General features: G+C 53.1%; 1 protein-coding gene across 2 annotated transcripts in view; it reads right to left on the bottom strand.

Annotated features, from left to right (window-relative positions):
* ERBB2 (erb-b2 receptor tyrosine kinase 2) overlaps window positions 1-21,333 on the bottom strand; it is a 28,275-nt gene extending 6,942 nt beyond the window's left edge. For both annotated transcript variants that reach the window (XR_003116148.1, XM_025361161.1), the window contains exons 1-16: window positions 20,978-21,333; window positions 13,854-14,005; window positions 12,464-12,677; window positions 11,570-11,704; window positions 11,144-11,212; window positions 10,818-10,933; window positions 10,539-10,680; window positions 8,966-9,085; window positions 8,561-8,687; window positions 7,271-7,344; window positions 7,094-7,184; window positions 6,678-6,877; window positions 6,184-6,316; window positions 6,011-6,101; window positions 5,136-5,296; window positions 2,205-2,252 (exon numbers count right to left, since the gene is read on the bottom strand). Coding sequence is in view for 1 of the 2 variants with exons in the window: in XM_025361161.1 (XP_025216946.1) it covers window positions 2,205-2,252; window positions 5,136-5,296; window positions 6,011-6,101; window positions 6,184-6,316; window positions 6,678-6,877; window positions 7,094-7,184; window positions 7,271-7,344; window positions 8,561-8,687; window positions 8,966-9,085; window positions 10,539-10,680; window positions 10,818-10,933; window positions 11,144-11,212; window positions 11,570-11,704; window positions 12,464-12,677; window positions 13,854-14,005; window positions 20,978-21,050 (1,946 nt within the window). In the remaining variant the exon portion in view is untranslated. The remainder of the gene's footprint in view (window positions 1-2,204; window positions 2,253-5,135; window positions 5,297-6,010; window positions 6,102-6,183; window positions 6,317-6,677; window positions 6,878-7,093; window positions 7,185-7,270; window positions 7,345-8,560; window positions 8,688-8,965; window positions 9,086-10,538; window positions 10,681-10,817; window positions 10,934-11,143; window positions 11,213-11,569; window positions 11,705-12,463; window positions 12,678-13,853; window positions 14,006-20,977) is intronic.
* Window positions 21,334-23,222: the final 1,889 nt, after the last annotated feature.

Raw genomic sequence — 23,222 nt, 5'->3', positions numbered from 1 at the left:
CCGGCCACTGCACTCCAGCCTGGGTGACAGAGCGAGACTCCGTCTCAAAAAAAAAAAAAAAAAAAAAAAAAAAAAAAAAAAAAAAAGAAAGTAGGGCTGGGCACAGTGGCTTGAGGTTGAGGTGGGCGGATCACCTGAGGTCGAGAGTTCGAGACCAGTCTGACTAACATGGAGAAACCCCATCTCTACTAAAAATACAAAATTAGCCAGGCATGGTGGTGCATGCCTGTAATCCCAGCTACTCTGGAGGCTGAGGAGGAGAATCACTTGAACCTGGGAGGTGGAGGTTGCGGTGAGCCAAGATTGTGCCATTGTATTCCAGCCTGGGCAACAACAGGGAAACGTCTCAAAAAAAAAAAAAAAAAAAAAAAAAGTGAAAAACAGAATGGCTGTATGGGTATTCAAGGTACAGTTTTTACTGAATGATTTTCCATACCTCCCGGTGTTTGCATAGGCTGACCCTTCAGCCTGGACCACCATTTCTCCACAGGGTCATCTTTTAAGACTTGGCTTGGCCAGGTGTGGCTCATGCCTGTAATCCCAGCACTTTGGGAAGCCAAGGCAGATGGATCACCTGAGGTCAGCAGTTCAAGACCAGCCTGGCCAACATGGCGAAACCCTGTCTCTACTAAAAATACAAAAATTAGCCGGGCATGATGGCACATGCCTGTAATCCCAGCTACTACAGGGGCTTAGACAGGAGGATTGCTTGAATCTGGGAGGTAGAGGTTGCAGTGAGCCAAGATCGTGCCATTGCACTTGGGCCTGGGCAACAGAGCAAGACTCCATCTAAAAAAAAAAAAAGAGACTTGGCTCATTGCCAGGAGTGGTGGCTCATGCCTGTAATCCCAACACTTTGGGAGGCCAAAACAGGAGGATCACTTAAGCCCACGAGTTTGAGACCAGCTTGGGCAACACAGTGAGATCCTGTCTATACAAAAAAAATTTTTTAATTAGCCAGGTGTGGTGGCATGCTCCCATAGTCCCAGCTGCCGCAGCAGGGTCACTTGAGCCCAGGAGGCCAAGGCTGCAGTGCGCCTGTGATTGCACCACCACATTCAAGACTGGACAACAGAGCAAGACCCTGTCTCAATCACTCAATAAAAAGATAGCGTATCTGGCTGGGCACGGTGGCTAACATCTGTAATCCCAGCACTTTGGCAGGCCGAGGTGGGCGGATCTCAAGGTCAAGAGATGGAGACAATCCTGGCCAACAAGGTGAAACCCCGTCTCTACTAAAAATACAAAAATTAGCTGGGTGTGGTGGCGCATGCCTGTAATCCCAGCTACTCGGGAGCCTCAGGCCAGGAGGCAGAGGTTGCAGTGAAATGAGATGGTGCCACTGTACTCCAGCCTGCCGACAGAGTGAGACTCCATCTCAAAAAAAAAAAAAGATAGTGCATCCTGGGATAGATGGAGCTCCTCGATGTTGATCCAATATTCTTGTCATCCTGTCCTCTCCGCACCCCCTTGCTTAGCACAGGGTCTGGCCCATACCAAGCCTGTAACACATACTCATTTCACGGACAGATGATTGCCTAAGACAAAGACTTCAGTCTTTTTCTACCCAAAGTCCTTCCCAAAGGTCCCCACTGCCCAGGCAGTCAAGTCCCACCCTGTGGCTTGGGTTCAGGGCCTCTGGCCTCCAGGTCAGACCCCACCCTGACTCTAATGACCCCTGTGCTTACTCAACAGCCCCCGACACCAGAACTTTGAAGACATCCTGGATTTCCTGATGCCTCCCCCTCCAGTGTCACCTTGCACCCCAGTGCTTTCTACCTAAATGCAAGTGCAATTCCTGCTCCTCTCTCAAAGCCTGGCTCAAATTCCACCTCCTCCTTGAAGCCTCCCACCATCCCCAGTTAAGAATTCATCGCTCCTTCAGCGGTGTGGCTGCACTCTTCTCTGCCTCTCTTGACTTCCACGGAATTGCACTTTGCCCGTGTCCCTCACAGGACATCAAGTTACTCCAGGCTGGGGAGGGACTGGGTTTTCTAGCCATCGTTCCCTGCGGTCCCCTTCCCTCAGTTTCGGAGCAGGTCCTCTGTCACTTGTTGAAGTGGAAAATGACAGGAGGTTCCACAGTGGAAGAGTGAGTGGGAAGGGACATATGTCAGGGGGTCCCCTCCCTACAGCAGTGACCACCCAGCATCCAGTGGGGGAGTGAAGGGCAACGCGGGGTACATCCTGGGGTCCAAGCCAACCTGGCTCTCTGCTCGGCGGGGCAGCCCTTGTCATCCAGGTCCACACAGCTGCAGGAGAAAGAGTCTCATCAACAATTCTGGGAACCACCCTCTTGGGAACCACCATTCCAGTCTCACAACAAACCCGGGAGGGGTGTGGCTGGGTCATTATCCCCATTTGACAAAGGTAGAAACTGGGCTCAAAGCCATCAGTGCTCCTTCTACCACCCCACAAGGAGACTCCTTCTCCAGCCAAGGAACCCGCATGCCCCTCTCCCCTGCAGCACCTTGTGGTAGGTAGGAAGCAGGGAGGGGCACCCAGAAAAGCAAGTAAGGGGGCTCAACTATTCCCTCCATAGAAGAATCTCAGGGTAAACTGATACGACTTCTCCAGAGAACGGTTTGGCAACACCTATGAAATATTATCTATGATGCAGCAAATTCTCCTCTGAATACAGACCGTACATATTGCTTGCAAATGCTTTTGTCACTTAACAGAATCTTGCAATGTTTTTCCATGTTCTAATACCATGATCTGGATCTAGGATCCATATGGATCTGGACCCATATTCTCTCTTTTTTTTTTTTTTTCTTTTTTTTCTCGAGATGGAGTTTCGCTCTGTTGCCCAGGTTGGAGTGCACTGGTGCAATCTCGGCTCACCGCAACCTCCGCCGCCCAGGTTCAAGCAATTCTCCTGTCTCAACTTCTCAAATAGCTGGGATTACAGGTGCCCACCACCACGCCCGGCTAATTTTTGTATTTTTAGTAGAGACGGGGTTTTGCCATGTTGGCCAGGCTGGTCTTGAACTCCTGACCTCTGGTGATCTGCCTGCCTCGGCCTCCCAAAGTGCTGGGATTACAGGCGTGAGCCACTGCACCCAGTCCGGACCCATATTCTTTTAATTTTTCTCATTTAGTTGTCTTTAAATTGAAACGCATGAATACATCCTTGTGATAAACATTGCCAGCACTATATACCCTAAAAATGCCAATGCGTGGACACTAGGGCTCACTTGTGTATGGAGCTCAATTGCAATAAACTGTGAAAACAGGGAAACAAGCTCAATATCCCTCAAAAACAAAGTGAAATTACATCCATGTTATAGGTTGAGTAATTAAAAAAAAATAAAGATGGTAGATCTGTCTGTACTCACAAGAAAGGATACCTCAAGTCGGAGGGAAAGTAAACTGCAGAATAGTATGAAGAGAATGATCCCATTTACATTACAAAATGTACACGCACACAAATCTGATGACAAGTGGAACTATATGAAATTGCTGTTTCTTGACCTTTTTTTTTTTTTTTTTTTTTTTTGAGACAAGAGTCTTGTTCTGTCATCCAGGCTGGAGTGCAGTGGCACAATCTAGGCTCATTAAAACCTCCGCCTCACGGGTTTTCTCCTACCTCAGCCTCCCGAGTAGCTGGGATTTCAGGTGTGCATCACCATACCCGGCTAATTTTTGTATTTTTAGTAGAGACAGGGTGTCGCTATGTTGGCCAGATTGATCTCGAACTCCTGATCTCAAGTGATCCGCCTGCCTCAGACTCCCAAAGTGCTGGAATTACAGGTGTGAGTCACCGCGCGCCCAGGTTCTTGACCATTTTTGGTTTACACAAACAGCAATCTTATTTGACTCAACCTAATATAAATGTAGTGTGTCTATATAAGTGTGCAGAAAAGAGCCCAGAAAGATGAACACACAAGTCAATGCGGTGGTTCTCCCAGCCCACAGGAGAGACTGGGTGGACAGGGAGTTGAGTGAAAGGGCACATTGGTTTTGTAACATTTATACTTTTATGTTACTGAAAATGTTTATCACAAGGATGTATTCATGTGTTTCATGTGTAAAGACAACTAAATAAGAAAAATTAAAAGAATAAGGTAGATCGCCATGTTAGAACATGGAAAAACATTTCAAGGTCCTGGAAAGTGAGAAAAAGCAATTTGCAAACAATATGTATGAACTATGATTCTATTTGGTAAAAAGAAATATGTGACTGGGCATGGTGGCTCACCCCTGTAATCCCAACACTTTGGGAGGCCGAGGCTGGCAGATCACCTGAGGTCAGGGGTTCAAGACCAGCCTGGCCAACATGGTGAAACCCCATCTACTGAAAATACAAAAATTAACTAGGCAAGGTAGCATGTTCCTGTAATCCCAGCTACTCAGGAGGCCAAGGCAGGAGAATTGCTTGAACCCAGGAGGTAGAAGCTGCAGTGAGCCAAGATTGCACCCCTGCACTCCAGCCTGGGTGACAGAGTGAGACTCCATCTAAAAATATATATATATGTGTGTGTGTGTGTGTGTGTGTGTGTGTGTTAGAACGTGCACAGATAAAAATAACTGGAGAATAATATTAATGTATGTTAACTTATATATACATATTAGAATGTGCACAGACAAAAATAACTAGAGGAAAAATATTTCAAATTATTAACAGTGGGGATAGAACTGCTAGGGCATTAATTTATATTTCATGTTTTAATTTTACCATTTTAACAATGTGTTATTTTTATTTTTATTTTTTTTGAGATGGAGTCTCGTTCTGTCGCCTAGGCTGGAGTGCAGTGGCGCAGTCTCAGCTCCCCTACAAGCTCCGCCTCCTGAGTTCATGCCATTCTCCTGCCTCAGACTGCCGAGTAGCTGGGATTACAGGCGCCCACCACCACACCCGGCTAATTTTTTATATTATTTAGTAGAGACGGGGTTTCACCGTGTTAGCCAGGCTGGTCTCAAACTCCTGACCTCAGGTCATCTGTCCGCCTCGGCCTCCCACAGTGCTGGGATTATGGGCGTGAGCCACCGTGCCCGGCCCCAACAATGTGTTATTTTTGCCATCAGAAATAAGATATGATAAAGGGAGAGTTGGTCCCCTTTTATAGTAAGAGCCCCAGAGAGACCCCTGAAAGGAAAGTCCTCCTTTCTGCAGAAAAGACCCTCGGACTCACGAGTGGGTGCAGTTGATGGGGCAAGGCTGGCACGTGCCCTCCTCATCTGGAAACTTCCAGATGGGCATGTAGGAGAGGTCAGGTTTCACACCGCTGGGGCAGCGGGCCACGCAGAAGGGAGGGTCCTTATAGTGGGCACAGGCCACACACTGGTCAGCCTCCTGGGAGGGGCAGAAAAGGTTTGTGGGGGGCTGGCACTGACACCCCCAGGGCAGTAGGATCAGGCCCTTAGTTGGGTCCCCTTTGTGCTTCCCAAGGCCACCCAGCAGCAATTTTCACCATGCTCCTGGGACAAACACCTCTGCTCTTCACCCAGTCTCTGTGGACCCTCCCTCGGGGCCCTCCTCCAAGCTTGATCCTGGGCGGGACTTGAGCCAGAGAATGGGAGGCACCCAGAGAAGAAAACGCATTACCTAAGGTGTAACAGCGAGTAACAACAGTCACTGCTGCATAGAAGGCCTTTCCCGGGCTTCACTGTGCCAAGCCCTGTTTAATTTCATTCTCGCCACACCCCAGCAAGGTAGGTACTATTACAATACCCATTTTAGGAATAAAACACCAAGGTTGGAAGCAGGACCTGGGTCTGAATCCAGGTAGTCTGACGCCTGAGCCCGCAGGGCTAACTACCCTAGCACAGCCACAGCCACAGCCGCAAACGCAGACCTCCTTAGAACCTTTTCATAGTCTGAAGGGCCCCAGGGTCCCCCGGGCCCCCTTTCCTGCCACTCTGCTGCTGTTCGGGTCTGAGTGCTGAGCCCTCTCCAGGGATATTTTACCAGACAGCACACCCTGCCGCGTCTCGCCATCCTGCCAAGTCCCTGGCAATCCCCCTCACTGCACCCCTCCACCCAGCTCTGAGCCCACCAGCAGCTCACCGGTCCAAAACATGTCACTGAGCCATTCTGGGGCTGACACTCAGGGTGGCACAGCAAACAGTGTCTGGCATTCACATACTCCCTGGGGAGCCTGAGAGAAAGGACAGTGGTGAGGGGGTCTGAGAGGAGCCCCATGCACCCCTCCAGCCACCCCTCTCCTCTGCCCCTCATACCCCTGCAGTACTCGGCATTCCTCCACGCACTCCTGGCCCCGAAGGAACTGGCTGCAGTTGACACACTGGGTGGGCCCTGGACCCCAGCAGTGCCCTCGGGCGCACAGCTGGTGGCAGGCCAGGCCCTCGCCCACTGCAGTGAGGAGGAAGGGACCGCAGGGGACTTTTAGGGGAGGCCCCAGGTCCAAGTGAACCAGGGAACTGGCTGTGGGCATGGCTCTGGGCTGAAGGGGTGGGGACAGGTGGGGCCGATGTAGGGAGAGGAAGAGTTCTGAGATTTCAGAAACAGAGGGGGAGGGAAGGATGCCAAGGCAGGTAGGACCCAGCTAGAGAAGCCATGCCAAGAGGCCAAGCCAGCCAGAGCTGCGCTGAGTCAAGAAGGGTGCACAGGGACAGGCAGTCTGCACAAGTCCAAGAACGCTGGTGCCAGGACCCCGTGGGCACTCTTGTGTGCTGGCAGATGGGGAGCACACACACTGGGCTCCCTGTCTTACCACACTCGTCCTCTGGCCGGTTGGCAGTGTGGAGCAGGGCTTGGTGCGGGTTCCGGAAAAGCTGGTCCCAGGGCACCGTGTGCACAAAGCAGAGGCGAGTGTTATGGTGGATGAGGGCCAGTCCACTGCCCAGTTCCCTCAGCGAGCGCAGCCCCAGCCAGCTGATGCCCAGCCCTTGCAGGGTCAGTGAGTAGGCGCCACTATGGGAGAAAGGAGGGCACCTTACCATGGTCCCCTTCCCGGACAGCAAAGGCTACTCTCATCTTCCTCCATCCCCAGCACACTCTGCAGACTTTCATGGAAAGGTTACTGCTATGTCCCAGGGGAACAGGAATACTCCCTCAGGCCCAAAGCTTCCCACAGGGACTCCTCCCTGGGACTCCTCTCCATCAGGCCCCTTCTTTCCCAGTACTTACTTGTGCAGAATTCGTCCCCGGATTACTTGCAGGTTCTGGAGGACGCTAAGGTCAGGCAGGCTGTCTGGCCATGCTGAGATGTATAGGTAACCTGCAGGCAGAGGATGAGATTAGGGGAGTGGGGACAGGACACGGACTCCCAGCCCCGGCAGAGCAGGATGCAGAGACAGAGCCCACCTGTGATCTCTTCCAGAGTCTCAAACACTCGGAGCTGCTCTGGCTGAAGCGGGGCGGTGTTGGAGGCTGGGTCGCTGGAGGGATCAGGAGAGGAATCAGCAGGGCCAGGAACAGGGTGGACATCACTGCCAACACTGGCCGTGCCAGCCACTCCCCACCGTGAATGCCTTCACTCAAACCCTTTGCCCATCGAGCCCAGCTGTTCCCATCCTGGGCTTCAAAGCCCAGGCCTTAGTTTGGCAACATCTATCAAAACAGTATTTATATCCTTTGATCTAGAAATCTTATTTCTGCCCGGACACAGTGGCTCACACCTATAATCCCAGCACTTTGGGAGGCTGAGGCAGGCAGATCACAGGTCAAGAGATGGAGACTATCCTGGCCAACATGGTGAAACCCCATCTCTACTACAAATACAAAAATTAGCTGGGTGTGTTGCCGCGCGCCTATAGTCCCAGTTACTCGAGAGGCTGAGGCAGGAGAATCGCTTGAACCTGGGAGGCAGAGGTTGCAGTGAGCCGAGATCACACCACTGCACTCCAGCCTGCCGACAGAGCGAGACTCCATCTCAAAAAATTAAATTAAATTAAATTAAAATTAAAATAAATAAAATGTAGACTCTTAGCATACAGTTTGATGAGTTTTGACAAATGGATTCACTCATGTATCCAATACCCCAATCAATATACAGAACATTTCTATTACCCCAGAAATGTCCTCATGTCCCTCCCATTTGAGGCCCCCCACCCTAGGGCAACCACCATTCTGATCTCTCCCACCACAGAGTGGTCTTGTCTGTTCAGAGCCTCACATAAAGGGGATCAGACAGTATGGAATCTTGTCTCTGGCTTCCTTTGCTCAATGTAATGTTTCTGAGATTCAGTCATGTTGTATCAGTAGTTCGTTTCCTTTAGTTGCTAAGTAGAACTTCACCAAATGGACATACTGCCACTTGTTTATTCCCTCACCGAGTGATGCACATTTGAGTTATTTCCAATTTGGGGATATTTTGAATAAAGGTGCTATGAACTCAAAGGGAATTTTACTTTATCTAGATGGTCTGACCTCCATACAAGTCCTTGTTCACGGATAGCATGTCATTTACAAAAATAACCACTCCCACCCCAAAGACCCTGCTCCCTCTGGGCTCCCATCTGCTTTCTTTGCATTCTTGCCCTCCCCCCCCCATCAACTTCTGTCTCCTGCCATCCCCGAGAGATGCTGCCACATCTGGATCCTCAGGACTCTGTCTGCCCTGACACTGTCTCAGGCCATTGTGCCCACTCTTACCCATCAAAGCTCTCTGGCAGAAATGCCAAGCTCCCAAAGATCTTCTTGCAGCCAGCAAACTCTTGGATATTGGCACTGGTGACCGCCCTCACCTCTCGCAAGTGCTCCATGCCCAGACCATAGCACACTGAGGGGGTGGAGGTGGGTGGGTGGGGAAGGGGCTGTCTCAGCCTTCACACCGGGACAGGTTAACAGCTACATGGGCATCAGGGTCCAGGCCCCTCCCCACACTGACAGAGGACATAGGGACGCTTGTAGGGCTGAGGAGGGCCAGGGGTAGACAGTAGAAGGCAAGGACTGGGTCCCAAGAGGGTCTGAGGAAGGATAGGACAGGGAGGGCTGGGCCAGGGTTCATGCACAGAGGGACAGGAACTGCAGCTGGCCTTGGGGGCAGTGAGTGGGTACCTCGGGCACAGGGCTTGCTGCACTTCTCACATCGCTGTGTTCCGTCCTCCGCTGTCACCTCTTGGTTGTGCAGGGGGCAGACGAGGGTGCAGGATCCCACGTCCGTAGAAAGGTAGTTGTCTAAGGAGAGCAGGAACATGTAGCCACATTCCCTGGCCCTTCGTGCACCACCATGAACAGCGTCACCGTGCCCAGGCACAAGAAGAACAGTATCAACCAATACTTAAATGCCCTACCATGTGTCAGCACCTGACATCCATTTACTCCTCACAAGAACTGGATGGGATCAGCACTGTGAGATTCCCATTTTGCAAAAAGGGAGACCAAAGCAGAGAGTTCTGTAAATTATTCAAGGTCATTGTGCTACTGGGTGGAGGAGCGAGGATTTGAACTCAAATGGTCTGGCTCTACATTTTATCCTCTCCCTAACACAGTCAGCCAGGATCTGAAGGTCCACTCCTGTTCCTGTGAAAGGAGGAGAGAGGTTCCCCAGGTCTGAGCCCAGTCCATAAATGCCCATCAGTAAATAGGTGATCTGTTAAATAAAACTGATCTAGGCCAGGCACGATGGCTCACGCCTGTAATCCCAGCACTCTGGGAGACCAAGGTGGGCGGATCACTTGAGGTCAGGAGTTTGAGACCAACTTGGCCAACATGGTGAAACTCCGTTTCTACTAAAAATACAAAAAGTACCCAGCCATGGTCGCGCATGCCTGTAGTCCCAGCTACTCAACAGTCTGAGGCACAAGAATCGTTTGAATGCGGGAGGCAGAGGTTGCAGTGAGCCGAGATTGCACCACTGCACTCCAGCCTGGGCAACAGAGTGAGATTCTGCCAAAAAAAAAACCAACAAAGTCCGGGGGCGGTGGCTCATGCCTGTAATCCCAGCACTTCCGGAGGCCGAGGCAGGTGGATCGCCTACAGTCAGGAGTTCGAGACCACCCTGGTCAATGTGGTGAAACCCTGTCTTTACTAAAAATACAAAAATTAGCCAGGCGTGGTGGTGGGCACCTGTAATCCCAGGTACTCAAGAGGCTGAGACACAAGAATAGCATGAACCTGGGAGGCGAAGGTTGTAGTGAGCCGAGATTGTGCCACTGTGATAGAGCTAAACTCAGTCTCAAAAACAAGACAAAACAAAAGGTAAAACTGATCTAGCCAGACTATAGAATAAAAGCTAACATTTAGGAGCGCTTAGTACATACCAGGCACTGTTCTAAGAGCTTTACAAATATAACTCTTTCAAATATTATAACTACCTTATGAAGTTGGGACTATTCTTTCCCCCATTTTACTGATGAGGAAACTGAGGCACAGCAAGAGGGTCACGTGCCTACTAACTGATAGAGCCGGGTTTCAAACCCAGGCAGGCTGGCTCCCACGTCTGGGCTCTTAGCTGCCTCTCCTTACTGCCACCTGCTCCACAGCTGTTGAAAGAACGAGGCAGTTCGGCAGGAACTGTCATGACCGGCTCTCAAAGCAAGGTGCAGACAGTGCTCCCCATATGCTCCCGTTTACAGAAACAAACCTCCCCACCAAAACGATGAAAACTGTGTTTCTCCCTGGCACTCACAGGGACAGGCAGTCACACAGCTGGCGCCGAATGTATACCGGCCCTCGGGGTTGGGCATGGACTCAAAGGTGTCTGTGTTGTAGGTGACCAGGGCTGGGCAGTGCAGTTCACAGATGCCGCTGTGGTTGAAGTGGAGGCAGGCCTGGGAGGACAGGTGGCTGGTTGTCACTGTTCTGTTTTGCCCTGCTGTGCTGGGGCAATAGGGCAGTACCAGGCAGGGTGCCCACCCCTTGCATCCTGGGGGATAGGGCACATTGGGCACACAGCAGAGGCACATACCAGGCAGTCAGAGTGCTTGGGGCCCGTGCAGCCAGCAGCACACTGCTCATGGCAGCAGTCAGTGGGCAGTGGCCCCTTGCAGCGGGCACAGCCACCGGCACAGACAGTGCGCGTCACTGTTGGGCAAAGGGCAGGATGAAGGCTGAGTGGCACCCTGAGCTCCAGACCCTCATCAGCATCACCTTCTAGGGAGACTACCTGCCCCAGGGAAGACATCCCAAGCCTGTTATCCCACCCCTCCCATGTCACCTGTATGACACCTGCATTCCACCCAGCCCCGGTCCTGGCCCTCCCCTTCCCTGACTCCAGGCCTCCCTGAGACTCACAGCTCTGACAATCCTCAGAACTCTCTCCCCAGCAGCGGGAGCCCTTACACACCGGAGAACAGGGGTGGCCTGAGGACAGAACCAGAGAGAGGCAGTGAGAGAGATCTCTAACAGTGAGAGGACGGGTTAATAACGGAGAGAGACACAAACAGCAGCAGAGGCCACGAGGCCAACTGCACAGTGAAGGAGGGACCCAGACAGGCTGAGAGGCCCCCAAACCACAGGCACAACCTAGAAGCAGAGGAAGACAGGACAGAGAACCCCAGAGATGAAGAGGCACAGAGAGATGGCAGGAGGGACAGAGAGGGAGGAAATGGGTGTAGGCGGCTGGGGCAGTGGCGGGCAGGCACTGGGTTGTAAGTTGGGAGTCTGGGGCTGGGGTCAGGCTGTCTGAGAGAAGAGGCAGCAGGGAGGGGCATGGCTTACAGGCCCGAGAGCGGTTGGTGTCGATCAGTGTGAGAGCCAGCTGGTTGTTCTTATGGAAGATGTCCTTCCACAAAATCGTGTCCTGGTAGCAGAGCTGGGGGTTCCGCTGGATCAAGACCCCTCCTTTCAAGATCTCTGTGGGGTGAGCAATGATCAGGGGACTCTTTCCCCTTCTGTCACCTTCTACTTCCCTTGGGGCCCTCCTGCCTTCTAAAAGAGGAGCAGGCCTTTTATACAACCCCAGATTCCCCAGGGAGGAGAGAAAGATATCGTCACCGTCTTTGAGCCCCACCACCACCACCCCTGCAACATGAACAAAGCGAGAGCCAGGGAGGAGTGAGTTGTCCATGCTACGTCCAGATGCTCACGTGGACCGCAGCTTTCTCCTTCCCTCTCACCTCTACTCCGGACATGTTGCTTGGTGGTTAAGAGACCGTGGAGTCTAAAACCCAGCCCCATCACTCACATCTCTGCAAGCCTCAGTTTTCTCATATGTAAAATGAGAATAACACTGATTCTTTCCTGACAGGACTGCAGTGTGACTGAAATGGGCCATGCGGGCAAAGCACCTGGCACCCAGACTCTGGGGCAGAGTCAGCTCCAGGGCCAGCAAACAGTTACATAGGCTGTTCACTGTACACTTCACTCAGCCAAGTGGGGGCAAAAACCCAGCCTGCATTCTCATGATTGAATTCTGTGCGCTGACGCAAGCTGCAGCTTCCTAGGAAGAAGGGGAATCTTTTTCCAGTCTTCTCAGGGTGTCTTCCCAGGCTCTGCCTGCGTCTGCCCAGAAGGGACACCATTTCTAATGCACACAAAGCCTCCCCATGGTTAGCAGTGGCCCTGGTCAGCTCTGAATAACCAAGAGAAGGTTTCAATGACGGCGAAGGCCACCTGTGAGGCTTCGAAGCTGCAGCTCCCGCAGGCCTCCTGGGGAGGCCCCTGTGACAGGGGTGGTATTGTTCAGCGGGTCTCCATTGTCTAGCACGGCCAGGGCATAGTTGTCCTCAAAGAGCTGGGTGCCTCGCACAATCCGCAGCCTCTGCAGTGGGACCTGCCTCACTTGGTTGTGAGCGATGAGCACGTAGCCCTGCACCTCCTGGATGTCCTGGAAGGGGGAAGCAGGGTGGGGCTGAAACAGGGACACTGCCACCCCCAGGGCCTCCCTGAGGTTCCCCAGTACTTGGAGATCTTGGGCAAGGCCCCCAGCCACTGAGCAGTCCTGTTCCCTCTTATATAAAACGATAAAATGGAGATAAAGATCACGCCCCACCTTGCCTCACCAGATTCTTATACGATCAAGAAAGATAATGGTGGGGGGGCACTTCGTAAACTCTGAACAGGTACCCCACCCTCTCTGCATCTCAGTTTCTTCATCAGTGAAAGCAAAGGCCTGGATGGGATGGCGTCTGCAATTTTTTTTTTTTTTGAGATGGAGTTTCGCTCTTGTTGCCCAGGCTGGAGTACAATGGCATGATCTCGGCTCACTGCAACCTCCGCCTCCCAGGTTCAAGCGATTCTCCTGCCTCAGCCTTCCCAAGTAGCTGGAATTATAGGCATGTGCTACCACTCCCAGCTAATTTTATATTTTTATTAGAGACGGGGTTTCTCCATGTTGGTCAGGCTGGTCTCAAACTCCCGACCTCAGGTGATCTGTCCACCTCAGCCTCCCAAAGTGCTGGGATTACAGGCATGAGCCACCGTGCTCAGCCGGCGTCTGCAATTTGACAAACCAAGCACATGGCCCCACTCCAGGGTCCGTGGACACGACCCAGCAGGTTGGTTTCCACACTCTCCTGCTCATAATCTTTTCATAGACATTTCTCTTTTGAGCTTCACAATTGCTCCCCATATACAGATAGGGAAACTGAGACCCCGTGAAGCTAAGGGGGTGTAGGCCACATTCATAGGGCTCATCAGTGGCAGAACTGGGCCTGTAATCCACCTTTCTCACCAGCCCTTTCTGCTGCTGTAGATGGGAGAAGGATAGTGGCTGGGGCAGGTGGACAGGGGACATGATCATGCTGGCAAGAGAGCACAAGATTTAGCGGAAACACAGACGCATCCCATCCAGAGATGACCTCGGCCAGCCACATTAGAGAGAGAGTCAACTGATTCTGCAGTAAAATGAATGGGGGTTAGACGTTAGAAAGGACTTCCTGGTTGAGAAACCACAACAAAAGAGGAAACAAAGGGCAGGGCACCTTCTTCTGCCACCCACCTGTAAACAGAGGGCTCAGCCCAGCTGGAGGCAGGGCCTGGCTGGGTTGCCCACGGGCCTCACCTGCAGGAAGGAGAGGCTGGCATTGGTGGGCAGGTAGGTGAGTTCCAGGTTACCCTGCACCACCTGGCAGCCCTGGTAGAGGTGGCGGAGCATGTCCAGGTGGGTCTCGGGACTGGCAGGGAGCCGCAGCTTCATGTCTGTGCCGGTGCACACTGGCAGGAGGGAGCAGATGGGTCAGAGGATGCTGGCGGGGGACCTTCTTGGACCTGGCCTCCCCACCCAAACTCACTCCCAGAGTCATTTCATCTCAGACAGGGAGAAGGCTGACTGAAGGACCCCTCCGCCGACATCCCTTGCACACTGCAGGTTTAACAGCAGGAGAAAGCTTGTGTGCTTGGGAAGTAGAGGGATTTCAGGGGAAAGGCTCCTTCTGACTAGGCCCACCCTGTGCATCCAGAGGCTGCCCCAGTGTGCCAGCCCTGTGGAGCTCACCCGCCAGTACAGGGTGTTGGCTGGCAAAGAAAGGCTTCCTTTGTCCCAAAGGCACAACTCAGGGCCAAGGGGTAAAAATCCCCCAAGAGAGGCGATGACGAATTCTGAATCTTCTGGATGCCCCCTGCCCCTCTCCCAAGCAAACAAACTCGGTGCATTCTCCCTATGCCATTCCAGCACACCCACGTGCCAACCTCTTGGCAAGGGATCCACACCCCCGTAATGCCACCCAGAGAGTGGGGAAGGAGGGTCAGCTGGAGTTGTAGCTGGGGCATGGGGCAACCGGGGCCCTGGTCATTGCAGAGACCTCTGGGAGTCTCCCATGAAGAGAAAAGGAGCATCAGACTCCAGTTGTGGGCATCTGGACCCAGGCTGCAGATCTCAGGCCAGGGTGAAGCATGCGCCAAAGGTTCCTGTGCTAGCACCCTCATCCTGGCCACCTCCTCAGGGCAAGACTCCAGAACGAGCTGGCAGAATCTGTGCCACGAAACTGCTGCCACAAAGGCACTACGTCAGCCCTGCATACCTGCCCAGCGCCAGCCATCAGCCATGAGGCATGGAGCTGAACTACCATACCTGGCCCACCTGGACCCCAGCCTGGTATCCCTGAGACCAGAAATGCCCACTAAGGCCAGGAATACTAGAGGGGGCAAAGCAACCCTGGTGAGGGGGCGCCGGGATAGCAGCTCACCCCGGGCCTGCCAGCGGGGGGAGATGAAAGTGCCCAGATGAACTTGTTTTTCTGCTCTGGTGAGATGAATCACCTGGCGTGTCTTGCCCAGGAGATCGGGAGGGTGGGGACAGAGGGCACCCTCAGGCCCACAGGTGCCTGAGCTGCCCAGAATTCCTGCCGGTCACTGCTCCACCTCCTGCAGGCTACATGCAGATTCAGGGACAACACAAGGGCCGGGTTGGGGTCTGACACCAGGGGCACTGCTCTCCCAGCAAGTTGGAGTCTAAGGTCAAATCCTAGGGGGTAATATGAGGTACCCCCTGCCTTCAGAGAGCTGGGAGAGGCTGGCAGGGTGAGTCCCCAGGTTCCCTGCCCGGGCCAGTGGCCACAAACTGGTGGTCTCCCAGTGATACCCAGAGTGGCCTCTATTCCCACCTCTCTAGGCATATATGCACAAAGAGGGAGGAACAGGAGGGCCCAGAAATAGAACTCAAGGGTCCATGTCCCTGAGGGAGGCCTCCCCACTCCATGCCTCACCCACTTGCACCCCCTCCTCTTCCCCACGCTTCCTCCTCTCCCCACAGACTCCCAAGAGAAACAGGAGCTGGGGGTGGCAGGCCAGGCCCAAAATAACGCCCTGCTGCCAGGACCTCCCCGGGCCTCAGCCCTTCAGCTGCTTTATAGACACAGCTGTCTGCAGGCCCAGACCCCAGGCCCTGGCTCAAGCCCAGGGTCCCCACAGGGCTGGGGCAGGGGCCGACTCCACCCCCTGCAGCCCTTTTCAAGGGACGCCAGCTGTGGCTGCCAGGCAATAGGAAAACAACAAGTGGGAGTGGGGGCTGCCACAGTAACTGATCTGAGCACCTACTGTGTGCCTGGCAGGCACTCTGGATGGATCCACGTAACATGCTCCAGAAACTGGGGCTGCAACCTCCATCTTGCAAAGAAGACAACTGCAGCTGGCAGGGGTTAGCTCTCGCATCATAAAGCTTGTGAGCAACAGGCAGGACTGGAACTCAGGCCGGCCTGCCTTCAGATCCCGCATTCCTTCCACTAGGCCTAACTGCACACACACAAATCCACCCCACACCCCACGCCAATGTAAACACATGCTAATTCTCCCAATGCCACCTATAAACACCACAGGCTCTAGGGAGGGCAGGGCAGCCGGGCTGGGTTGGGCTGGAGGGTCAGAACGGGTGGTAGCCCCACCCCACTAGCAAGTTTGTTTACCTGATTTGTGGCCAATTTGAGCCTGATTAAGAATCTTAAAGTGTTTTCAGACAGGTGGTAAAATTGGTACCCTGAGAACGGCTCCCAGGGAACTGCAGGCTTGCTGGCTGACACCCTCACCAGCCTACATGAAGTCAAGAAGGCCTTCCTGACACCTCCCTCCCACTCTCCCATCTCCTTACCACTGTCCCCATATCTGCCCTGTCCCATTGATTTTCTTTTTTTGAGACAGAGTCTCGCCCTGTCGCTCAGGCTGGAGTGCAGTGGTGCGATCTCGGCTCACTGCAACCTCTGCCTCCCAGGTTCAAGCAATTCTCCTGCCTCAGCCTCCTGAGTAGCTAGGATTACAGGCACCTGCCACCACACCTGGCTAATTTTTGTATTTTTAGTTGAGACGGGATTTCACCATGTTAGCCAGGCTGGTCTCGAACTGCTGACCCTGTGATCCACCCGTCTCAGCCTCCCAAAGTGCTGGGATTACAGGTGTGAGCCACGGCGCCCGGCGCCCACTGATTTCCTGGGAGGTAGGTCCTAATTCTACCTAGGAGCATCCTTGTCTCCAGGACCCTGCCCCTCAGGAACCTCAACTTCCAATTCCCCAGAGCAAAGACAGTATGAGGCAGGATCAGCCACAGGCACCGCTGGATGAGTGTCTGCTGAGTGAATGAATGAGTGAATGAAGTCCAGTGAAGAGTCTCCAAACAAAAGGGACCGGTTGAGGTCATGGTATCCATCTCTCTGCTCAGAGCTGGTCATAGTCCTTCATGTCTCTCTGGACTCTGGTGGTCAGGACTCGACCCCAGCCCTGGGGTTTCTCTCAGGTGGATTCTCTCCTCCCCACCAGCTTGCAGCCCCTGCTGCTCCTCTTGCTCACAGCAGAAAAGCCAACACTTCCCTTGGTTTCCATGAACACTACAGTAAAATGACCTGTGTCCCCAAAGCTCAGCTCTCCCAGACCCACAATGTCACAGACCATTCAAGTGACACTGGGATTCCCCAACCACAAACACCTGGTGTATAAGGCCTGACATCAGACCAGGGCCTGGGCCCAGAGTCTTTAGATGAGAACCCTAGCTCGGCTACTCACTGAGTGATCTTGAGCAAGTCCCCAGACCTCCAGGGCAGAAGCTAAATTGGATTCATCTCTATGCCCTGCAGTACCTGCAACTCAGTGCATATTTACTGACCTAAACTTGGCTGTAACAGCTCTTACTCCCTCAGAGGAGGTATATGAGAGTTAAATGAGGTAATGAATTGCGCAGCCATCTGTAAACATGACGAGGCTTTGTAAACAGAACTGGGACAACACAAACATTCGCTAGAAAATTCTCCCACTCCTTGAAAGAGTACACATCCCAGCCGGGCGCGGTGGCTCAAGCCTGTAATCCCAGCACTTTGGGAGGCTGAGACGGGCGGATCACAAGGTCAGGAGATCGAGACCATCCTGGCTAACACGGTGAAACCCCGTCTCTACTAAAAAATACAAAAAACTAGCCGGGCGAGGTGGCGGGCGCCTGTGGTCCCAGCTACTCGGGAGGCTGAGGCAGGAGAATGGCGTGAACCCGGGAGGCGGAGCTTGCAGTGAGCTGAGATCCGGCCACTGCACTCCAGCCTGGGCGACAGAGCCAGACTCAGTCTCAAAAAAAAAAAAACTAAAAAAAAAAAAAGAAAGAAAGAGTACACATCCCTTACCCCACCTCGACTCTCTTCCCAGTGGGAGGATGGGTGGCCAAACAAAAGATGGAAGTGCCACTCTAGAGGGGCTTCTCACAGGTGGAGGGTAGGGAAGGGAATCTCTTTCCAGATCATTCCATCACCCAAGGACAGGCACAACTACCCCGAGCCCCACCCCAGCCCTCCCAACCACAGCCCCACACTGGCCCCTCACACTGACACTTCAGCTGTCTCTCTCGCCCACAGCCCTGTGTGTCAACGTGGCCTCTGTCCCCTCCTGCCCGCAGCCCCCTGTCATGCTGGCAGGGCCCATAAGGAAGACAGGCATTGGCTGGACAGGAAGGCAGAGGACTCTGAAGTCAGGAGGGGACCTCAGGGCCCCCCAGCTCAGCCCCACTTTCTACAGCCTAGAGAAGTGGATGGAAAGGTCATTCGCCTGAACAAGAGGAGCGCTTCTCTTCCCAACTGGCCACCTGCCTGCCCCTAAGGTTTTGTTCAACCCATTACTGTTGGCTGGAATAAGACTCTAACCACCTCTTAATGCCTCCTCATCAGAGTCCAAAAATGCCCTGGACATTACTGGGTAGCTGGGAGCCTTGGATAAGGTGTTTCATTTCTCTGAACTTCCATTTTCTCATCTGTGCACCTACTTCACAGGACTGTTGCAGAGATTAAATGAAACCATGGATAAAAACCTAGCATATAGGAAGTACACCGTACGTTTCTTAAAAGTTAAGACAAGACAGGTTCATACAGCAGGAATATGGGTAATCCCAAACCACGAGAAAATTAAACATGCTTTGTGTTTGACTTTGGAAAGCCCTTTTTTTCTTTTTACATTGGATCCCTATCTTTTCAATTGTTTTTTCTTGACAAACAAAATGAGTACTTTCCCCAAGTATAGTAAAGACAGGAGGCTGTTGGAAGAATCATCCTGGAATTAAAATATGAAGGAGTTCTGCAAGATTAAAAGAATGTATTTGCTGCAATTTGTAAAACCCATACCTCTAAGAAAGGATCTTAGCAAAATCCTGACCCCTCTGGGGCTCCCCCTAGGCTTCCCCTTCCCCCACATTCCTGCCCCAGCCCTCAGCCCTTGCGTAAAATCTGGGTGCTGGAGGCAGCTGGGTGGTGCACCATTTTTCTGAAACGGGGTCTCATTCTGTCACCCAGGCTGGAGAGCATTTGCGATCACGGCTCACTGCAGCCTCAACTTCCTGGGCTCAGGTGATCCTCCTGCCTCAGCCTCCAGAGTAGCTGGGACTACAGGCACATGTCACCACATCCAACTAATTTTTGTATTTTTTGTACAGACAGAGTTTTGCCTTGTTGCCCAGGCTGTGCAATGACTTTTTAACCAACTCCTGCACAACACAATCAATAGTGCAGGTTGAGGGGGTGAGGACATAAGGAGGCCCCATCCAGAGAACCCAGCCCTCAAATCCAGCTCTGCCATTCCCTGATCAACTCCCAGCCAAGGTGAGGAAGGGCAGCAGCTCAGCCTGACAGCTCAGTATGGCCTCACCCTTCTCATCAGAAGGTGAGAGGTGAAGATGCCTGCCTGGGAAACAGGGAGGGCAACGATGTACTCCCTGGAAGAGAGGAACCTTCTTCCTCAGCAAGAAGGCGTGGCCACAGAAGGCCACCTCCCTCTGTTTATGGCAGATCTGGCCCAGCACCTTGAGGGAGTTCCTGGAGGGGACAGAGTTCAGCCTGTGTCCCCGAGTCAGCAGAGAGACTGCTGTTTGGCAACACAAAGCCCAGACACACAAACACAAAGACCACACAACTGAGGAACACCCTGGCATAGACATGCAGAGATAACATGGCCATGCACTCACTCACAGAGAGCCCCTCGGGCAACACACCGACAGGATGACACCCACCCCCTCCCCAGACCCCCTGACCTATGGAGACCACCCACAACTCCCAGAACACTTTCATTTTGTTTCCCCTACAGCCCAGTGACTCAGGGGGCAGCGTCCCTCATTGCTCCCCCTCATTACTCATTCATACAGCAATTTCGAACGCATGGTTGGAGGTCGCACTGCCTGGGGTCCCATCTTGCCCCTACCACTTACTAGCTGCTACTCAATCTCTTTAAGTCCAGAATGCTGGCAGAACTTCCACTATAGGGGTGTTCTAGGATTAAAGGAGAATGCATGCAAAACACCACAAACAGTTCCTGGCAGAGTATACCTGGCCCAGGCTATATGTTAGCTTTTATGATTAATGCACACAGGTGGACAGATGGGTCAGGATACACACTGCCCCCACTCACCCTTCCCCACGCACAGCACCAAGGAAAAGGCAGCAGAACAACGCAGCCTTCCCTAGGCCCCCATCTGGCCTTATTTCTTAACTTCCTTCCCTGGGAACTCTCCCACTTTACACCCCAAGAAACCCACCACCACCCCTCCATGGTCCACGCGCTCTAAAAGTCACAGAGTACAGTCCCTAAGCTGGCCCCAAGAATCTGTTCAAACCAAACATCTCCCCCGCCCCCAACCCAGACCCCAGCAAGAGGCCACCCTCTGGGCCATCCTTTCCTCCCCGGCTCTGGTTGGGACAGGTTGCCATGCCACCCTCCACCCCACCACACACACACACCCGACCCCGCCAGAAGCAGGAGCAACCAAACCAAAATCGTCTGAAGGGGAGCAGGGAGGGGCTGGAGGAGGGGCAAGGCAGAGGACCCCCCCCAAGGAATCCAGCCCAGGCCAGTCCGGAGGCGGAGGCTGCCAACTGGAAAGGCTTTGAGAAAGCTTGAGGGGGCTCAAGAAGGGGGGAAACGCGCGCGCGCGCGCCCTACGCAATATACCCTTTGCGGGAAAACTTTCTGAACAGTTTCAGAGAACTTCTTTGACAAGTTTCCAGAGCCCCTCGGAGCCTGGAAAGCGCCAGTCTCTTGGACGGGCCATCTCGAGCCGCTGCTGTGTAACTGCCCCTCCGGCCCGAGGGCCCGGCTGCCCTGAGCGTCTGGACTGTCCGCAACTTCGGGATGGGAGAGCTCGTCCAGGCCCTTCTGGCCCCGCCGGCCGGGGGACCTTGGCGGGGGATCCAGGGGGCAGGGTCCCGCCGCTGCTCCGTCCCCTCCCAACACCAGACCCACCTTGGGTGCCCGCAGCTCCGGGGGGCAAGAGGGCGAGGAGGAGCCCCCAGCGGCACCAGGCCGCCAGCTCCATGGTGCTCACTGCGGCTCCGGCCCCATGGCTCCGGCTGGACCCGGCTGGGAGGGCGCGGGGCGCGGGGTGCGGCGAGGGGTGGGGGCCGGGCGCGCGGCGCCGGAAAGAGTCCCGTGGGAAGGGGCGCACAGCTGCCCGGGGGGCTCCCCTGGTTTCTCCGGTCCCAATGGAGGGGAATCTCAGTTCCACAACTTCATTCTTATACTTCCTCAAGCAGCCCTCCTCCTCCACCTCCTCCTCCTCCTGTGATTGGGAGCAAGCGCGCTCCCAGCTCGCCCCCTCCAACTGCATTCCAACAAGTCTGGGAGTGGCAACTCCCAGCTTCACTTTCTCCCTCTCTTCGCGCAGGCCTGGGTGCGTCCCTCCCAGCTCCGGGACGCCTGGGTTGCCTGCAGCCGTTCTCACACTTTTCCTCAGAGAATCCCTAAATGCAGAGGCTGGTGATTCTGCCACCTCCCCCCGGAGTCCGGGACAAATTCCCTAGGCTGCCACTCTTAACACTTTTTTAAGTCTCAGGTTTTATCTTAAACTTTTCTGGGGAGCTTGCATCCTACTCCATCCCAAGCCTATTTGTTTTAATATCAAATAATGGTTTTCCCACCACATCCTCTAGTAAAATTGATAGTCAAGGAGGGGGATGTGTTGTGTTTGCCTTGTGGCTTCCAGGACCCCAGGGCATATCTTCTGGAATCTTTTAAGTATCTGAAAGCATGATCTTAAGGGTCTACAAATTTGGGAGGAGATGGTCACATCGAAAGGACTTTTTTTTTTTTTTTTTTTTTTTTGAGATGAAGTTTTGCTGTTGTTGCCCAGGCTGGAGAGCAATGGCACAATCTCTGCTCACCGCAACCTCTGCCTCCCTGGTTCAAGCGATTCTCCTGCCTCAGCCTCCCGAGCAGCTGGGATTACAGGCATGTGCCACCACGACCAGCTAATTTTTGGTATTTTTAGTGGAGACGGGGTTTCTCCACATTCGTCAGGCTGGTCTCGAACTCCTGACCTCAGGTAATCCTCCCGCCTCAGCCTCCCAAAGTGCTGGGATTACAGGCTTACAGGCATGAGCCACTGCACCCAGCCTGAAAGGACTTCTATCTCAGTCCTTCAAAGTGCATCCTTCTTGCTTATTTAAAGAGGCACCCAGCACCCAGTGCATTCAAGGTTTCTTCTTTGCCCCTTGCCTTCTATTAGCCTGCTTAATTCCGCTTCCCAACCACATTCTACTTGGAGTCCCTGGCCCTATTCCTTAGGCCTAGTGGTAGGGGTAGGGATGGAAGGAAGACTTTTTTTTTTAAATTTCAACAAAGATATTGCATGGGACATATTTATACTAACAAATTATTCATTGTTTATCTGAAATTCAAATTTAACTGGGCCTCCTTATTTTTATGTGCTAAATCTGGCAGTTCTAGTTGGAATGCCCCAGCCAAAAATGCAGCTATACTGGTCAAGAAGGGATCAAAGGCACCTATCAGGGACTGGAGAATGAAGGACAGTAGCATCTCTTTCTCTCTTCCCTCCCCCCTATCCCCCACACCTCTTTAAAGGTATATACTTGCATTTCTAAACTTGCTTCCATGAGCTGAGCACACTTATAGGCAGGCACCTCTTGTGGGACAGGTTGCTATGCCATCCTAGGGGGTTGAGAAACAGGGGCCTCTGGGACCAAGAGGACCTGGGTTCAAATCTTGAATCTGGCCGGGCACGGTGACTCATGCCTGTAATCCCAGCACTTCGGGAGGCTGAGGCGGGCGGATCACAAGGTCAGGAGATCGTGACCATCCTGGCTAACACGGTGAAAACCCGTCTCAACTAAAAATACAAAAAATTAGCCGGGCGTGGTGGCGGGCGCCTGTAGTCCCAGCTACTTGGGAGGCCGAGGCAGGAGAATGGCGTGAACCCAGGAGGCAGAGCTTGCAGTGAGCTGAGATCGGGCCACTGCTCTCCAGCCTGGACAACAGAGTGAGACTCCATCTCAAAATACGCATATATATATATCTCTTAAATCTATCACATATCAGTCATGTGACCTTGGGCAAGTGACTGAGCATCTCTGGTCTCAGTTAGCTCATCTGTAAAACAGCATCTGGCATACTATGCTGGGGTTAAAGGAGATAATGCTCTGGAAGCACTCAGTGCAATACTTGGCATATAATAATTGCTCAATAAATGGTC

This window comes from Theropithecus gelada, chromosome 16, assembly GCF_003255815.1.
Source record: "Theropithecus gelada isolate Dixy chromosome 16, Tgel_1.0, whole genome shotgun sequence".
NCBI classification, from domain to species: Eukaryota; Metazoa; Chordata; class Mammalia; order Primates; family Cercopithecidae; genus Theropithecus; species Theropithecus gelada.
The sequence above is the reverse complement of the archived record's forward strand: the minus strand, read 5'-3'. Positions and strand labels throughout refer to the sequence as shown.